The sequence below is a fragment of the Plecotus auritus genome (genome assembly GCF_963455305.1).
Source record: "Plecotus auritus genome assembly, chromosome: 5".
Classification (NCBI taxonomy): Eukaryota; Metazoa; Chordata; class Mammalia; order Chiroptera; family Vespertilionidae; genus Plecotus; species Plecotus auritus.
The window spans coordinates 135115965-135136623 of NC_137776.1; the positions used below are offsets into that span (position 1 = coordinate 135115965).

Below are 20659 nucleotides of genomic sequence, written 5' to 3' on the forward strand. Positions count from 1 at the left end.
TCCTATATAATAAAAGGCTAATATGCAAATTGTCCCCTTGACTGGGAGTTCAACCGGGAGTTTGACCAGGGGGCAGGGCCAGCCTGCCAACTGCCCCCCAGCCAGCCCTGCCTCCAATCGCCTCCCCCACCCCGATCAGGGAGGGCCAGCTGGACCCCACCCATGCACGTATTCATGCACCAGGCCTCTAGTAAATATATAAATGACAAACTATTAGTAATGGTAAAAATAAAGTTTGAAGTTTATGCTCTAAAATTTCATTTTACTGTACTAAAATATACTCACCAGAATATAGGACTTTCACCAGGTTCTTTCACTTTGTAGTATTCTTTGTCTTGTGGCAAGACTTTTGTTAACCCAAAATCTCCAATTTTAACTCTGTTTTCATTCTCTACCAATATATTCCTTGTTGCCAGATCCCTGTGGATATACCTTTTTGTACCAAGATATTCCATACCCTATGGATAAAAGTAACATTTTTTCTTTCAGCCAGTTTTGTAAACATAAACAATTTCAATGGTCTTGCCTATTTATACTCCCTTAATTATCTAAGATAAACTAGAGAATTTCTTAACAATTACCTAAACATGTTCACTTCATCTACAACAAATAGCCAGAATATTAGGTACCTTGCATATTTGTGATGTATATTGCAAAAGTTTCTTATGATCTATTCGTTCTTTATGCTTTTGGAGATAGTCTCTTAAACTTCCATATGGTAAATATTCCATAATTAATCTTAGATTACGCCGGCCTTTTAAAACACAAATGGGAACATGTTATACTTTGCCATATTTTACTGATGAAATATTAAAAAACAACCATACATAAATGACTTAAAGATATATAAAATCTGAGTCTAAGATGAAAGAATTTGATTGTAAATTAAAGGTGAAAGAGTAAACAACACATGCTTTTTGAATCAAAATAGTTGTTTTAGTCTTCTGTAACCCTGTATGCAAATCAAAATAAGCTGAGAAAACTTCCTTTCTCCTCATTTTGTACTGAACAAAAAGCATCTAATTTAAATATTATATTTTTAAAGAAAATATGAGCAAAGACAATTTCTTTCTTTGAAAATGATATTCACTTAATAAGCATAAGCAAGGGTGATAACAACCATTTTCAGTGAAGAGAATGATTAACCAATTAGCCAGAGACTTCCTGTAGTTACAGTTCACCATCACCAAGCAGTCTTCAGTCTTCTCTCTCTGGGCACTGTTATAAGTCCACATCTTGAGACAGGATGTTTCTATTACCCAGGATGCCAACAACATAGCTTGAGTTCAAAATAGATTTCAATGGGCAACATACCAGCACTGTAGCACACTCCCTTGTACTTTACAATGTTGTCATGCTGCAGGGATTTAAGGATTTCAATTTCCCTTTCAAAGTCTCTGAGGTGCTCTTCAGTACTGTGCTGGAGCTTTTTCACAGCCACCACCTCCCCAGTGTTGTCTTGTAGAGGGTCATACCGGCACATCTCAACACTCCCAAAATTACCCTGAACAATACAGCACATTAGGAAAGAAATCTCAAGTTTTCCACACAAACACTAACAAATTCTAATTACATGAGCAATTCTAACAGCCAGAATTAACACACATCCCTAAGCATAGATTGGGTAACTTTCAGGACAAAAAAGAAAATATTAATTCCACTAGTAGGTAGTAAAACATATATATTTAATTTCTTCAAAAGGAATTAAAAGCTGAAATATAAACAACTTCCAAAAAGCTTTTAGACACAAATCATGAACATTAATTATTAAGACAACCTAAGGGACATGCTATCACTAACTTCCAGGAAGAACTTCGCTTTTTCACAATACACCCTTTGGTATCACTGTCAGTGAGCTGGATGGAGTAAGGGCCTATTATGGACTGAATGTGTATGTCTCCCCAAAATTCATATGATAAAGTCCTAACCCCCTAATGAATGTATTGGAGAATGGGCCTGTGAAGAGACAATAAAGGATAAATGGGGACATAAGGGTGAGGCTTTAATCTGATAGAGCTGGTGCCTTTATAAGAAGAAGAAGAGCTCTGACCAGTGTGGCTCAGAGTGTTTAGAGTGTCGGCCCAAGCACCAAAGGGGAGAGGGTTCAATTCCTGGTCAATGCCACATACTTGGGTTGCAGGTTCGATCCCCAGCCCCAATGAGGGCACATATGGGAGGCAACCAGTCGATGTATCTCTCACATCGATGTTTGTCTCTCTTTCTCCTCCTCCCTCATTCCTTTTCACTTTCTCTAAAAATCAATGGAAAAGAGGAGAAACCAAGATGGCGGCATAGGTAAGCACCTAAACTGCTGCCCCGCACAACAATTTCAAAACTACAACTAAAAGACAGAACAGACACCATCCAGAACCACAGGAAAGCTGGCTGAGTGGAAATTCTACAACTAGAAGGAAAGAGGAAAGCTCACGGAGAAGGAGCGGCAAAGAGCTGAGGTACGGAGACACATGCGCGCAGAGAGGAAGGGCGGCGGAGTGCCTGGCTGGCTTTCTCTGGCGGGAGAAGGAAGGAAGCCCCCGACTGCACTGAACCCCAGTTCTGACTGCACTGAACCTCAGTTCCGGGCAAAACCCTGTGGACCCAGGCTCATACAGGGGGAGTTTGGACTGTCAGGTAGAGAGAAAGGCACACGGAGACTCGGAGACTCAGGGGAGCCACGGCGGCAGGGGTCTGGAGGCGCGAGTGCGCACAAAGACTGACTGAGGAGGTTACCACAGGCTATCCCTAGCAGAAGGGAGTCAGAAGGTCCTGACTGCACTGAACCCCAGTTCTGATTGCACTGAACCGCAGTTCCAGGCGAGCCCCTGGGGACCCACGCTCTTACGGGGGAAATCTGGACTGTCAGGGGGAAACTCGGGAACCGCGGAAGGCAGAGGCCGGGAGACTTGCGCGCGCAAGGGCAGGGCTGACAGGAAGCCAAGACTGTCTGCTCCGCCCTGAGACTCCACCCCTTCCAAGCTGAGCACAGAGGCTTTTGCAATCTGGCAAGGCTAATCCTATAAGGCCGTCTTCAGCACCGAAAATCTCCCAGTGTAGACACAGCTGATCCTCACAGCCAACTGGCCTGCAGGTCAATTCCTCCCAGTGATACCAACAACAATCAAGACTTAACTACAACAAGGCTGTACACACAGTCCACAAAGGGGTGCACCAAGAGTGTCCACCTCAGGTTAACTGGGGAAGCCGACCCACTGGGCCATATAGGAAACCTAGCACACAAAGCCACCCTACCAACTCAGGGAAGCAGTGAAAAATGGGGAGACGAAGAAACAGATCACAAACGAAAGAAATGGAGGAAAACAAACGACTGGATATAGAATTCAAAACCACGGTTATAAGGCTTTTCAAGAATATCCTAGAAAAGGCCAATAAATATAACGAGACCCTCGAAGATATGAAAAAGGACCAACTAAAAATTAAACATACACTGACTAAAATAAAAAATATTATATAGAGACCCAACAGCAGACTAGAAGAACGCAAGAATCAAGTCAAAGATTTGAAATACAAAGAAGCAAAAAACATTCAACTGGAAAAGCAAAAAAAAGAAAAAAGAATCCAAAAAGTTGAACATAGTGTAAGAAGCCTCTGGGACAACTTCAAGTGTACCAACATCAGAATTATGGGGGTGCCAGAACAAGAGAGAGAGAGCAAGATACTGAAAACCTATTGGAAGAAATAATGACCGAAAACTCCCCCCACCTGGTGAAAGAAATAGACTTACAACTCCAGGAAGCACACAGAACCCCAAACAAAAGGAATCCAAAGAGGACCACACCAAGACACATCATAATTAAAATGCCAAGAGCAAAAGACAAAGAGAGAATATTAAAAGCAGCAAGAGAAAAACAGTTAGTTACCTACAAGGGAGCACCCATACGATTATCAGCTGATTTCTCAACAGAAACTATGCAGGCCAGATGGGAGTGGCAAGAAATATTCAAAGAGATGAATAGCAAGAACCTACAACCAAGACTACTCTACCCAGCAAAGCTATTATTCAGAATGGAAGGTCAGATAAAGAGCTTCACAGATAATAAAAAGCTAAAGGAGTTCATCACCACCAAACCAGTATTATATGAAATGCTGAAAGGTATTCTTTAAGAAGAGGAAGAAGAGAAAAATTATGAACAACAAATACATATCTATCAACAAGTGAACCTAAAAATCTGAGGAACAGAATAAACTGGTGAATAGAATAGAATCAGGGGCATAGAAAGGGAGTGGACTGATAATTCTCAGGGGGAAAGGGGTAGGGAGGGTGCAGGAAGAGACTGGACAAAAATCATACACCTATGGATGAGGACAGTGTGGGGGGAGGTAAGGGCAAAGGGTGGGGTGGGAATCGGGTGGAGGGGAGCTATGGGGGGAAAAAGGAGAAACAATTGTAATACTCTGAATAATAAAGACTTATTAAATTAAAAAAAATAAAAAAATAATTAAAAAATCAATGGAAAAAATCTCAGGTGAGGATTAACAAAAAAAAAGAAGAGGAAGAGACACTAAAGCTGTCAATAAGATGGCCAAATGAGTACCAATAAGTGAGCCCTCACCAGCAACCAAACCCTGTCAGAACCTTGATTTCAGACTTTCCAGCCTCTGGAACTATCAGAAATAAATATCTGATGGTAAAGCCACTAAGTCTATGGTATTTTGTTATGTCAGCCTGAGCAGATTAGTACACAGTCTGTATTATTTGCTCAAGAAAGTAAATTTTTAGCCTATGAGGATGTTCCCACTTTTTTTTAAGGTGAGTCATTAAAGAAACCTCTTCTCTTTTTATTTAAGATTTATTATCTATACAGAGTTGATAGATAACATTTACAATTAAGTTTTGGGTATTAATCAAAGTAATATATTTTGGATATTATTGCATTCTTAAAGAACAGAACAACATAGTGTTGAGCTAAAGTTTCTAATAGACTATTTTCAGTTATATTTTTGAAGTCAATTTTTAAAAAAACTTTGACCACATGTAAGTTAAAAGTTAAATCTTTAATTACACAGGCCACACAACAGTGATGAGATGTCACTACTGAGATTAGGTTATAAAAAGACCATGATTTCCACATTGGGTGTCTGCCCTCAGCTGCCATGTTGTGAGAGTCCCATGGAAAGACCTTGTAAGTGAACATAGTCCAGTCAACATCTAGACTCTGAACAATCAGATTATTTCTTTCTCAGATGACTAAAAAAGGAAGTGAGTAGAAAGGCTTAATTTAGCCCTGGTTGGTGTGGCTCAGTTGGCTGGAGCATCCTGTACATCAAAAGGTTACAGGTCCAGTATCACATGATCACACTAATCTAGGGGAAATAATGAATAACATAAACTGATGAATAAAAACAGACCCGGAGACAGGGAAGCATCGATCAGACTGTCAAACCTCAGAGGGAAGGTAGGGGAGGGTGGGAGTAAAGAGGAGAGATCAACCAAAGGACTTGTATGAATGCATATAAGCCTAACCAGTGGTCACGGACAACAGGGGGGTGGGGGCATGCATGAGGAGGGGTTTGGGATGGGAATGGGGGGATGAGGAAAATATGTGATACTTTAATCAATAAAGAAAAAAAAAAAAAGGTTACAGGTCCAATTCCCAGTCAGCACACATACCTAGGTTGCACGTTCATTGTTATGGTGCGTATGAGAGGCAACCAATAGACGTTTGTATCTCACATCAATATTTCTCTCTCTTCCTTTCTCTAAAATCAATAAACATATCCTCAGTTGAGGATTTAAAAGAAGAAGAAAGGCTTAATTGTCCCTTTCTCTATTTCATAAATAAAGCACCCTCTACCAAGAAACAGTCCCATGGCCAAATCAATTGGGGAAATGTTACCTAATTTTTGAAGATGTTCAATGCATATTACATGTTAAAGATTCTGAAAAGTTCTTTTTAAAGACAGTTGTTTAACACAGAACTTCTCCAACATCTGACAATTAAATTTTTTTCTACAAATACTCCTTAAAAGTTTAATGAAATGTGAACTTTAAAGAATCTTTAAAGCCTTTTTTTTCCTAAATAAAATGTTCTATGGTTATAATTTAACTATTTAAAAAACTTCTTTCATCTTACCTTGCCAAGTTGCTGCAGAAATTTCAAGTGTCTCTCCTCAAACTGAGTAGGGTCTCGGTCTTCAAAAGCACCAGAAAACCCTAGGGCACCTATCCTCATATTTGGTAACATGTCATTCTCTGTTAATAATTCATAATCTGCAGAAATAAAGAATATTATACCATAAGCTGGCAAATAAATTCTCTGGGTTAATATGTATTCAAGCTGACCAAAATAATTAGAATGAGTTAGAAATACTAAACACAGGTTAATGTTAATAGCTTAGATTATATTAATGGAGCCTTTACTTATTACCCACAATCTGACAGGCTTTCAAGAAAGATTTTTACAAAGGATAATTACTTTATAAAATAGGCAGTTTTTATATTTGTAAAGACTATATTCTGATTTTGTTGTGATATTAGTAATACTGGAAAAGGAAATACCTGTAGGTCAGACACATGCATATTTAGCTACATATTTTAAAGGAGTGGACAAAAAAAACAAATCTACTCCATGTTTAGAAAATGAATTATAAAATGTATGAAAACTAGTTTTTAAAAACAAGTAATTGTTTTTTAAAAACTCAAATAAGACAAACTTTTATAATATACTACTCATCAAGTGGCAGACTAAAACTGGGTAAGTGAAGGAGAAAAAGCCTTTTTTTAATGTAAAAATTGCTCAATCAAGGAGTCTAGAATATGTGTAAAGTGGGAAAGTCATATGGCCATATGAGATTCTAAAAGACATCAAAGAACTTATTGGGAGGGCTACAAAATTAGTAAAGATTTGTTAAATACAACAAAAATGGAAAGATAGCTGGAGAATCATTAAGATTGTTCCATCAATACATACCTGGAGTAAACAAACTATTAAGATCTCGTATGATGGCTCTGAAAGAAGGTCTAAAATCTGGTTCATAATCCATACAATTATTAATAAGATTTGCTAATTCTGTCCACTTTGGTGCAGGAAGCTGGTGTCTATCTTCATAAAACTGTAGCTTCTATAATTAAAGAACCACACATTGAGAATTGTGTAATATCTTATCAACCCCTTCTTTTTAACATTAGATGGGCTAAAAAATATAAAATCATGTAAAAGAGAATCATCAAGGATCACAAAACTAATCCAACCCCACTGTCTATATAAACTTACTCTTTGAGAATCCAAAGCACTCAGAGGCTTATCTCCTCCACTGCAGATTTCCCACAAAGTGGTACCAAAACTCCATTTATCTGTTGCCAAGTTTAAGTTTTTAGGATTTTCAATACATTCAGGTGGTACCCATGGTATTCTCTCCTGAAGAACTTTTAAGTGATAGGAATATAATATGGTTAAATAGTTCTCACAAGTAAGTAATTCTTTTATACGCAAATAATTTTCAAACTGATTTGAATAATCATCTAATTTAAGATCTCATTTTTAACAAAGACAACACTGAGATCCATAAAGACTGAATAATTTGCCCAAAATCACACAATTTGTTATTAGCACTAAGAGAATTAGAATCCCGTACAATAAATCCTGGATCAACTAAACTTTTTTCCATAAAATCACCAATTTTAAGCCCATGTGCCACAAGAATTTTTAAAACATGTAATACCTGACTACTTAGGGGCAATGACCTCTTTTCCTTAAACTGTCAAGTAAAAAAATTACAACAGCCAACACAACAATAGACATCCAGTGTGAATGCATCAAAGTTATACTTTTTTTTGTAAGATCAGCAAAAAATATATTTTTTGGTGTGCCACAGAATTTTAGTAGTTTGTGTGCCATAAGACAAAAAAGGTTGAAAATTGCTACATTGTCATAGTGTCTCTCTACCCATTCCTATTAATTTTGCATTCAAAAAAACATTTTTTCCATACAATTTATCTTAAAATTGTCTCTTGATATTTTTTGTCGTTTTTTTACAACGTTTAAGTAGTAAAGGTAAAGTGAGCATCATTCTAATCTGTTTTAAATAGCAGTGGTAGTTCTATTTTGTGGATGAAAAAATAAGGACCAATAGGCAGATGAATGACTAAATTTTACCAACAGCCGAAACCGGTTTGGCTCAGTGGATAGAGCATCGGCCTGCGGACTGAAGGGTCCCAGGTTCGATTCCGGTCAAGGGCATGTACCTTGGTTGCGGGCACATCCCCAGTGGGAGGTGTGCAGGAGGCAGCTAATCGATGTTTCTCTCTCATCGATGTTTCTAGCTCTATATCCCTCTCCCTTCCTCTCTGTAAAATATCAATAAAATATATTAAAAAAAAAATTTACCAACATATACAGGTACAGAATCAATATATGTGGGTTCTGTTCAAATCATGAAATATCCTCAAAAAACAGTATTCAGAAAAGAGCACTTTAGACAACTGCGGCACCCACGGAACAGCTGCGAGCCCCAGAACAACGCTCCCCAATTGGCGCAAACACACGGGTTCAGAGGAGCTCTACACTCCACCACGGAAGGGTCAGATTTCGCCTAGGATAAGGAGAGAGAGAACTACATAACCAGACACCCAGAGAAGAGAGACCATGGGGAGACAAAGACACAGCCCGCATATGAAAGAAAAGCAGGCATCACCAGAAAAGGAAGTAAACGAAATGGAAGCAAGCAACCTTCCAGAAAAAGAATTCAGAGAAATGGTCATAAGGTGGCTGAAAAGAATGGAAGACAAATTCGACAATATGAGCAAGAACCAAGAGGAAATGAAGAAGAACCAAGAAGAAATGAAAAATGACATTGCTGCTGTAAAGAACTCAATAGAAAGCATCAAGAGTAGACTAGAAGAAGCAGAGGACCGCATCAGTGAGCTATAAGACAAGATGGGAAAAAATACCCAAGTAGAGCAACTTCTAGAAAAAAAAATTAAAAGGCAGGAGGAGAGCCTAAGGGAACTTTGGGACAACATGAAACAAAACAACATCCGCATAATAGGGGTTCCAGAAGGAAAGGAAGCTGAGCAAGGAATAGAAAACCTATTTGAAGAAATAATGACAGAAAATTTCCCTGATATAGAGAAGAAAAAACCCACACAAATCCAAGAAGCTCACAGAGTCCCAAGCAAAATGAACCCCAAAAGACCGACGCCAAGGCACATTATAATTAAATTGGCAAACACCAACGACAAAGTAAGAATCTTAAAAGCAGCAAGAGAGAGACAGAAAGTTACATACAAAGGAACCCCCATCAGACTAGCAACTGATTTCTCAACAGAAACTCATCAGGCCAGAAGGGAATGGAATGAAATATACAAAGTCATGCAAAGGAAGGGTCTGAATCCAAGAATACTGAACCCAGCAAGGCTGTCAATCAAAATTGAAGGTGAAATCAGGAGCTTCACAGACAAAAAAGGACTAAGGGAATTTATTACCACCAAACCAGCAATGCAAGAAATGCTAAAGGGTCTGCTGTAAAAAAAAAAAAAAGAAATAGGAAGCGAAGAGGGAACACAGGTGTAGAGAATAGGAATGGCGACAAACAAGTACCTATCAATAATAACTTTAAATGTAAACGGATTAAATGCCCCAATCAAAAGACATAGGGTAATGGATTGGATAAGAAAACATGACCCATATATCTGCTGTCTACAAGAAACCCACCTCAAAAAAAAAGACGCACACAGACTGAGGGTGAAGGGATGGAAAAAGGTTTTCCAGGCAAATGGAACTGAAAAAAAAGCTGGGGTAGCAATACTTATATCTGACAAATTAGATCTCAAACTGAAGGACATAACAAGAGATAAGGAAGGCCACTTCATAATACTAAAGGGAGCAATCCAACAAGAAGAAATAACTCTGGTAAACATATATGCACCCAATACAGGAGCACCCAAATACATAAAAAAACTCCTGGAGGATATCAAGGAAGAGATTGACAGCAATACAATCATAGTAGGAGACTTTAATACCCCACTATCACCATTGGACAAATCCTCTAAACAAAAAATCAGCAAAGAAACATCAATCCTAAATGACTCACTAGACCAGATGGAATTAATTGACATCTTCAGAACATTTCACCCCAAAGCCACAGAATATACATTCTTCTCAAGTGCACATGGGTCATTTTCAAAGATAGACCATATGTTGGGACATAGGCAAAGCCTCTTCAAATTCAAGAAGATAGAAATCATATCAAGCATCTTCTCAGACCACAGTGGCATAAAACTAGAAATCAACTACAATAAAAACAACCCAAAGAAATCAAACACATGGAGACTAAACAGCATGCTATTAAACCATGACTGGGTTACCAGAGAGATCAAAGAAGAAATAAAAAACATCATGACAACAAATGACAATGAAAACACTACAATCCAAAATCTATGGGACACAGCGAAAGCAGTCTTGAGAGGGAAGTTCATAGCTCTACAAGCCTACTGCAAAAAACAAGAAACAGGGGTAATAAATTACCTAACCCAACAACTCAAAGAGTTAGAAAAAGAGCAACAAGAAAAGCCCAGTGTAAGCAGAAGGAAGGAAATAATAAAGATCAGAGCACAGATAAACGACATAGAGACCAAAGAAACAATACAAAAGATCAACAAAACCAAGAGCTGGTTCTTTGAAAGGATAAACAAGATTGATGAACCTCTAGCCAGGCTCACCAAGAAGCAAAGAGAGAGGACCCAAATAAACAAAATCAGAAATGAAAGAGGTGAAATAACAACAGATCCCGCCGAAATACAAAGGATTGTTAAAAAATACTACGAACAACTCCATTCCAACAAACTGGACAACCTGGAGGAAATGGACATATTCCTAGAAAAATATAACCTTCCAAAACTCAATCAGGAAGAATCTAAACAGCTCAATATGCCAGTAACTATGGAAGAAATTGAAGCAGTCATCAAAGAGCTTCCGGCAAACAAAAGCCCGGGGCCAGACGGCTTCACAGGAGAGTTTTACCAAACATTCAAGGAAGAACTAAAACCTATCCTCCTCAGACTATTCCAAAAAATTCAAGAGGAAGGAACACTTCCAAGCTCCTTCTATGAAGCCAGCATCACCCTAATACCAAAACCAGATAAAGACAACACAATGAAAGAGAATTACAGGCCAATATCCCTCATGAATGTAGATGCCAAAATACTCAACAAAATTCTAGCAAATCGGATCCAGCAATACATCAGAAAGATCATACACCATGACCAAGTAGGGTTTATCCCAGGAATGCAAGGATGGTTCAATATCCGAAAATCAATAAATGTGATACATCACATAAACAAATTGAAAGATAAAAATCACATAGTCATATCAATTGATGCAGAAAAAGCATTTGACAAAATCCAACACCCTTTCTTGATAAAAACTCTCAACAAGGTGGGAATAGAAATATCATACCTCAACATAATAAAAGCTATATATGATAAACCCACAGCTAACATCATACTCAATGGGCAAAAACTAAAACCATTTCCCCTAAGAACAGGAACAAGACAAGGATGCCCACTCTCACCACTCCTGTTTGACATAGTACTGGAAGTATTAGCCATTGCAATTAGACAAGAAGAAGAAATAAAAGGCATCCAAATTGGAAAAGAAGAAGTAAAGCTGTCCTTATTTGCAGATGACATGATATTGTACATAAAAAACCCGAAAGACTCTATGAAAAAACTAACAGACTTAATAAATGAATTCGGCAAGGTAGCAGGATACAAAATTAACGCCAAGAAATCTATGGCATTTCTATACACCAACAGTGAACTTACAGAAAGAGAGACTAAAAAAGCAATCCCATTTTCCATCGCACCAAAAAAATTAAGATACTTAGGAATAAACCTAACCAAGGAGGTAAAAGACCTATATGCGGAAAATTACAGGACACTGAAAAAAGAGATAGAGGAAGATGTAAACAGATGGAAGAACATACCATGTTCATGGATTGGTAGAATCAACATCATCAAAATGTTCATACTATCCAAAGCAATCTATAGATTCAATGCACTCCCCATTAAAATACCAACAGCATATTTCTCAGACCTAGAAAGAACTCTCCAAAAATTCATCTGGAATAAAAAAAGACCCCGAATAGCCACAGCAATCCTGAGAAAGAAGAATAAAGTAGGAGGGATCTCAATACCAGATTTCAAGCTGTATTACAAAGCCACTGTCCTCAAAACAGCCTGGTACTGGCACAAGAACAGACATATAGATCAATGGAATAGAATAGAGAATCCAGATATCGACCCAAACCAATATGCGCAATTAATATTTGACAAAGGAGGCATGAGCATACAATGGAGTCAAGACAGTCTCTTCAATAAATGGTGTTGGGAAAATTGGACAGATACATGCAAAAAAATGAAACTAGATCACCAACTTACACCATACACAAAAATAAACTCAAAATGGATACAGGACTTAAATATAAGACGGGAAACCATAAAAATACTAGAGGAATCCTCAGGCAGCAAAATCTCAGACATATGCCAAAAGAACTTTTTCAGTGATACTGCCCCTAGGGCAATGGAAGCCAAAGAGAAAATAAACAAATGGGACTACATCAAAATAAAAAGCTTTTGCACAGCAAAAGAAACCATCAACAAAACAACAAGAAACCCCACTGTATGGGAGAACATATTTGCAAATGGTATCACTGATAAAGGTTTAATTTCCAACATCTACAGGCAGCTTATACAACTTAATAAAAGGAAGATAAATGATCCAATAAAAAAATGGGCAACGGACCTAAATAGAATCTTTTCGAAAGAAGACAGAAGGAAGGCCAAGAGACACATGAAAACATGCTCAAAGTCACTTATTATCCGAGAGATGCAAATCAAAACGACAATGCGATACCATCTCACACCTGTCAGAATGGCTATCATCAACAAATCAACAAACGACAAGTGTTGGCGAGGATGCGGAGAAAAAGGAACCCTCGTGCACTGCTGGTGGGAATGCAGACTGGTGCAGCCACTGTGGAGAACAGTATGGAGTTTCCTCAAAAAACTGAAAATGGAACTCCCATTTGACCCAGTAATCCCACTCCTAGGAATATATCCTAAGAAACTAGAAACACCAATCAGAAAGGATATATGCACCCCTATGTTCATAGCAGCACAACTTACAATAGCTAAGATTTGGAAACAGCCTAGGTGCCCGTCAGCAGATGACTGGGTCAGAAAACTATGGTACATCTACACAATGGAATACTATGCTGCCATAAAAAAGAAGGAATTACTACCATTTGTAGACACCTGGATGGAATTAGAGAACATTATGCTAAGTGAAATAAGCCAGTCAATGAAAGAAAAATACCACATGATCTCACTCATTTAGGGATAATGAAAAACAGTATAAACTGATGAACCAAAAGATAGTTACAGAGGCAGTAAAGCATCAAACAGAGTGTCTAATTACAGCGGTAAGGTTAGGGAGAGGTGGGGGAAATAAGAGATCAACTGAAGGACTTGTATGCATGCATATAAGAGTAACCAACGGATGCAAAACATTGGGGGGTGAGGGCAGGTATGGGAGTGGGGTGGGGGGGGGGGCAATGGTAAGATATGTACACATATAATACCTTAATAAAAATTTGAAAAAAAAAAAAAAAGAAAAGAGCACTTTAACTTCACCTTCTGGTATTCTGGGATAGATAGATAGATAGATAGATAGATAGATAGATAAAAATAAAGGATAATCTGTTGCCTTTTTTGGTATATTCAAAGAGTACATGTGCCTTACTCCTTCACCATGTGAATACATTTTCTCTTTCTTCACCTCCCATTCCAGAGGGTAAAATTTCACTGAGTACCAGGTCTAAGATTCTATAACATTTTCTGCCTTATAATCGCTCTTCACTGTTAGATAAGCCATCAAGTTTAAGTACTATTGGTTCAGAATACCATAAATCAATGCACAAAAGTTGGTCAACTTTGATTCTAAATTTAGAACATTCGATTGGAGAAATTAGGTAAGATAATGAAATACAGTTACATTATTTGGACCAAAATAACTCCTTTCAACTACTACACTGAAATTTCCATTTTAACTAAATGTGTTAAGTTACAAACATAAAAGAAAGGTTTTTTGGTGTGTGTGTGCATTTTTAAAAAAGCTTTTAAAAGTCAGGATTAGCTGAATTAAACTAAATAAGAACTCAAACTATATAAACATATCTTCTCAAATTTTTATTTAGTGACTAAGGAAAGAAAAATTTAGAAAATTTACTTGTGGCTCAAAGAATGATAGAAAATTTCACTTCAAAAATGGATAAAATCTGCACTTCCATACATAATTAGGAATTAAAATTGGTGTTTAAAAATTGTGTATAAAACAGTAAAGAAAACAAAGTCATTTGATAAAGGTATGAGAAGTACACATCTAAAGCACATCCCAGTATTTAGAGGAATGCAGTAGATGACAAAGGAAGGACTCATTAATTAATACCAAAGAGACAGAGGGTAAAACTGGCTAAGTATTCCAAAAAAATGTCAATTTAGATACATCGCACAACATCAAAATAAACTCCAGTTCAAAGAGCAGAACATGTAAACAAAAAACTTAATAAAATATTTAGAAAAAACCTTTAGGTAAATATTTGATCTGTAGATTGGAAAGAATTTTCAAAGTATAAAAGCAATGGAAGAAATTATAAAAAACTATCAATAAATTTTCATATTTAAACAATTTTAAGGTTAAAAAATTAAAAGGTAAATCAGGATTGTAAAGAATTCAACCAAAATGAGAAAGGTTAACCAAATTGTTTCATGAAGAATACACACAGATCAAAAAAAGTTCACTAAGACCCACAGAGAAAAATGAACAAAAGATGTGAAGAAACAGTGCAGTAAAAAACAAATACATGCCCGCTGGTGTGGCTAAGTGGTTGAGCATTGACCTATGAACCAAGAGGTCATGGTTTGATTCCCAGTCAGGGCATATCATGACTGGGTTGCAGGCTCGAGCCCCACTGTGGGGCGTGCAGGAGGCAGCCGATCAATGGTTCTCTCTCATCATTGATGTTTCTATCTCTCTCTCCCTCTGCCTCCCTTCTGAAATAAATAAAAATATATTTTAAAAATTAAAATAAATAAAACAATTAGAAATATACAATAAATTTATGAAAAATTCTTTAGTGTCATGAATAATCACAGAACAACAAAGCAAAACAATGAGGTGTGATTTTAATATATTAAGTTAAGAGCTCTCCAATGCTTGAAAGTCCTCTGAGGTCACTGAGTACCACTTTTTCAGAGAGCTCCCTGATGACTTGTATTGAGAGCCTTAAAAATGTTCCATCCCTTGATCCAATAATTGCACTGTAGTGATCTACTCTAAGGAAATATTCAGAAATACAGCTAAGATTTTCACATATTATCATAGTCTCTAAATAAATAAATGCAAAAATAAATAAAAATAAAATCTGACCTTTCATACATAATTAAGGATTAACACTGTTTTTAAAATTATCTTTATCAGCCCTAGTCAGTTTGGCTCAGTGGATAGAGCATTGGCCCAGGGACTGAAGGGTCACAGGTTCGATTCCAATCAAGGGTACATACTTAGGTTGCAGGCTCAATCCCTGGCCCAGTTGGGGCACATGCGGGAGGCAACCAATCAATGTGTCTCTCTCACATTGATGTTTATCTCTGTCTCCGACCCTTCCACTCTTGCTAAAAGTTAATGGGAAAATATCCTTGGGTGAGGATTAACAACAACAACAACAAAATAATTATCTTTATCTGATATATCATTCGAAAATATATTCTTCCATATAGTGAACACCCTTTTCCTTTTGTTGATGGTTTCTTTTGCTGTGCAAAAGCTTTTTATTTTGATATAGTCCCATTTGTTTATTTTCTCTTTTGTTTCCCTTGCCCTAGGACAGTGGTTGGCAAACTCATTAGTCAACAGAGCAGCAAACCACGGCTCACGAGCCGCATGTGGCTCGCGAGCTGCAGTTTGCCAACTACTGCCCTAGGAGATGTATCAGCAAACATATTGCTAGGAGAGATGTCTGAAATTTTGCTGCCTATGGGTTTCTTCTAGGATTTTTATGTTCTCACAACTTAAAGTCTTTTATCCATTTTGAGTTAACTCTTTTTTTAAAAATATATTTTTATTGATTTCAGAGAGGAAGTGAGAGGGAGAGAGAATAGAAACATCAATGATGAGAGAGAATCATTGATCAGCTGCCTCCTGCATGCCCCCTACTAGGGATCAAGCCCACAACCCAGGCATGTGCCCTTAACTAGAATTGAACCTGGGACCCTTTAGTCTGCAAGTCGATGCTCTATCCACTGAGCCAAACTGGCTAGGGCTTGAGTTTATTCTTGTGTATGGTGTAAGCTGGTGGTGTAGTTTCATTTTTTTTTGCATGTACCTGTCCAATTTTCCCAATACCATTTATTGAAGAGACTGTCTTGACTCCATTGTATGCTCTTGCTTCCTTTGTCAAATATTAAAAGTAATGACTTGGGTTGATTTGTGGGGGTCTCTGTTGTGTTCCATTGATCTATAGGCCTGTTCTTGTGCCAGTACCAGGCAGTTTTGAGAACAATGGCTTTGTAGTATAACTTGATATCTGGTATTGTGATCCCTCCAACTTTATTCTTCTTTCTGAAGTTAGCTGTGGCTATTCAGGGTCTTTGGCTCCACATAAATTTTTGGAGTATTTGTTCTAGATCTGTGTAATATGCTATTGGTATTTTAAAAGAGATTGTATTAAATCTATAAATTGCTTTGGGTAGTATGGACATTTTATACCTGGAGAGTATTAAGCTAAACAAAATAAGCCAATCAGAGAAAGACAAGTATCACATAATCTCACTCATATGTAGAATCTAAAGAACAAAATAAAATGATGAACAAAATAGATCCAGAGGTATAGAAGTATAGAACAGACTGTTGAATCACAAAAGGAAGGCAGGGGTGGGGTTGGGTGAGGGCTAGAAGGGGTCAGTGATACTTTCAACAATAAAGTATTTTTTAAAACATTATCTTATAGTCCTGTGAACCCTGAGAAAGAAGATGCCTACTAAGAAGGGCTCCTGATAGCTAACTGGGCTCAAATTTAAAAACAAAAACAAAAACCCCAGGGCCTAGCAGCCATTTCTGTACAAGGGCCTCTCATGCAAACTGCACTTTAGAAAGAAGTCTACACTATACTACTAGCCTCTATACTGAACTGCTTGCTGCATTGTGTTTCTGCCATTTGAGTTAGTCCTTATAAAAAAGTTCCTAAAATCGTATTTCAACCAACAAGACTAAAATTTTCCCCATCCAACTGCAGCTGTGCAGCTGCAACCAATCAGAGGGCTCTATTCTGACCAATAAGGACAGTGCTTTTTGGACCAATCAAACTGTGAGGATTTGGAGTATTCATTTGCATCAGGACAGACCAATCAAGGACCAGGATTTGGAACTTCTGTCTATATAAGCCAGCTCCCCTCTGGCTCTAGAAGGCACTTTCTATTTCCTCCAAATACTGAGAACTGCATTTCCCTGGCTTCTCAGCAGAGAACATAGAGCAGACCAGTGCAGGCCAGAGCAGACTAGCACAGAACAGAGCAGACCAAAGCACAGCACAGCAGACTAGCGCAGTGCAAAGCAGACTGGCACAGAGCAGAGCAGACCATCAAGGAGCAGAGCAGAGCTGTCTAGCCAGAGGGGAGCCTGATATAGCAGTGCTATATCACATTTAAGCTGTTTAGCACTAATAAAATTACATTTTTCACCATACCCCAAATGGGGATTCTTGCTGGCATTGAATTAGCACTAAAACCGAGTAACATGCTTATAAGGACAAATGGACAGAGACTAGGATGTAACTATAACCTAATTTAGATTGCTAAAAATGGTAGATGCATTTTATTATTAATCAAGAACATGCCAATAAAATGGTTTAAGAAAAATTAACATGTTGTTTATGCAACCCTCCAAGTAAAGCTTAATAAAATTATAAAATATATAATCCCTATAGAACTTACTGTCCTTTGGCAAAACTGTAACACTAATGCCAGGATCACTAAGTTTGATGAAAGGAGGATTTCCTGTCTTCCTGTCTTCTTCTCTAATAAGTAGAATGTTTTTGGCACACACATTCCCATGAATAAGGTTTTTTTCTTCCTATTAGAGTAAAATATAAATACATTCAAATACCAATCCACAAATATATGAACATTTAATATGTCTTAAGCCCCAAATGGATTTTAAAAAGAAAAATAAGACTATTAATTAATAAACATTAATTTGGAGGTATGCTTTGAGATAATAAAGGGAAATTTTATGGCAACACTGTCCTTCCTGTTTTACATTTTAAATGACACAATAATCTATGCCCAGAATAAAACAAATACATTAAAACTACCCAATGTCACTTCACTTTCTAAAGTTGAGATTTTAAGTAGTACCTATTTTTAGGCAGTAGCTGAGAGAAATACTATTTATTTTCAGCAGCAGAATATAGGTGTGCTCTGAGGGGTCTGATCCCTAGCTGGCCCTCTGGTATTCTGCTTCTCCAGAAATATTGCTTTCTTATTGGACATAATTTCTAATTGCCCACAAACACTACAACAAGGTATATTCTAAGGAGTTTTCTGCTATCCAGAGTTAGCACATTTCTGCATAATTTTTTGTTAAATTCTTTAAACACAAGTGACATAAACCTTAGATTGTGTGTCATCAATTCTAAGAGATTGGTGAAATGACAGAACTACTTACATTAAAAGTGACTTTACCTAAATAAATATATGCTTAAAATAATACCTTTCATAAAACAGATTATTTTAAATAACTCAGCATCCATTTACAGATTTATTTCTTGTTCCCAGGTCAAGATCCTTTCTACATTGCTTCACTAAATAAAATAAATTCCTGATGAAGAATATATTACCCTGGCTGGTTGGCTCAGTTGATTGGAGCATCATCCCATACACCAAAAGGTTGCAGGTTCGAGCCTCAGTCAGGCATGTATGGGAGGCAGCCAATCAATGTTTTCTCTTACATCGATATTTTTTCTCTCTCCCTCTCTCTAAAACCAGTAAAATATATCCTTGGGTGATGGGGTTTTTTTTTTTAAAGAATATACTAATTACTTACTAGAAAATGCATGGCCCATGCCAATTGTTTAGCCACTTCAAGTTTCCATAATATATTTATAGAATTTTTATTCTTTTTCAAATATGTATCTAGTGATCCAAATTTCACAAACTCCTGAACCAGAATATCTGCATTAAAATATAATAATGATAAGGCTCAAGTACACATACAATACAAAGTATATACAATTTGAAACTTGTATAAATATATTATAGTTACCTGTGGGTATTATAGGAAAAGAGATTAAACTACATACAATTCACTAATTTAAAAAGCTAATCAGCTGCATACCATTCAGAAGGGGGGGGGGAGTTAGTTTATTCACAACAGCAAGACGTAGGAATCTAAATTTTTTATATGTAAAATATTATACATAATATGCATTACACATAGTAATAAATAATACACAGTAAAATATATTATATGTACACAATACATGCATTATATATGTACATTAACATTTTATAATTATATACATTTTACACACCCCCACACATATAAAATATTACTTTAGCACACCTCTATGTGTCATCACTGAATTATGGCTGCTTTTTTAAAACAAATAAAAATGTCTCACATTATTAATTTTTCTTCCACGAAACTATTTAGACATTCAAAACTTCCTGAATTCTTCTTCCACACACAAAAACTAATAATAATGTCTATTCTATTGGAGGTAAAAAGGATCATTTGGGTTTGAACTGCATCCATTCTTTAATTTATGCTGTAAAAAAATTGTTTTGCATTGCTTTATCTTTAAAACTATTTTTTAAAAATACTATTAAGATATATTTTTCCAGACAAGCAAGTATTTGCTCTTAAAAAAAGTGCTAACTGCCATTATGAAACAGTAAAAATTACCAACCCTGTTAGTATTGACTTAGTTCCTTAAAGCCAAGACTGTTTCTACATAAATGCGGATTATTTAATAATTAACTGGGTTTAGGGATTATTTGCATTCTACTAGTAATAATTTGTAATAGAGTAAGCTTAAGTTCTTGATTTCAAATTTGAACTTATTGATATTTTGTTTTTATCAAGCATAGTGTTGTTTTCAAAATTAAACAATGGAAAATTAAGATATAAAATAAAACCCACAAAAATTCAAGTAAAAAAATTGTTAACATGGCATAATGATATATATTTTTGAAGAAATTCTCACAGACTTCACATTGTTATCCATGTTAGCTCATGGCCCGGTAAGTTATTAAGTGGCTAAACTTCATACATGCCTATATTTCATATATTTGCTTTAAAATGCATACTGTAGATCTAATCTCAAATTGTAATGCTGCTTGATTTAATATTAAAATGACTTAGTTTTCATTTGGTATGTAATAACTGTTATTGACAAAAGTTGCCTTTGGACCTTGCTGAGTAACAGAAACAAATCAAAGTTTTGCTGCCCATAGTTAATTTGGAGAACAATCCACATACCAATATTTAAAAATTGACCAATGTTATCCCAATAAATTTAATTATAGAAAAATGCCTACAGGTAAATTTGTCAGGGAAAATATCCAGAAAAAGATCTAGTAGCT

At 36.6% G+C, this 20659-nt stretch overlaps 1 protein-coding gene across 2 annotated transcripts in view; it reads right to left on the minus strand.

Annotated features, from left to right (window-relative positions):
- Positions 1–20659, minus strand: part of JAK2 (Janus kinase 2) — a 112222-nt gene that overhangs the window by 9653 nt on the left and 81910 nt on the right. For both annotated transcript variants that reach the window (XM_080669931.1, XM_080669930.1), the window contains exons 15-22: positions 19119–19246; positions 18008–18146; positions 7233–7384; positions 6930–7080; positions 6093–6229; positions 1315–1504; positions 630–754; positions 286–458 (exon numbers count right to left, since the gene is read on the minus strand). In XM_080669931.1, the coding sequence (XP_080526057.1) occupies positions 286–458; positions 630–754; positions 1315–1504; positions 6093–6229; positions 6930–7080; positions 7233–7384; positions 18008–18146; positions 19119–19246 (1195 nt within the window). The remainder of the gene's footprint in view (positions 1–285; positions 459–629; positions 755–1314; positions 1505–6092; positions 6230–6929; positions 7081–7232; positions 7385–18007; positions 18147–19118; positions 19247–20659) is intronic.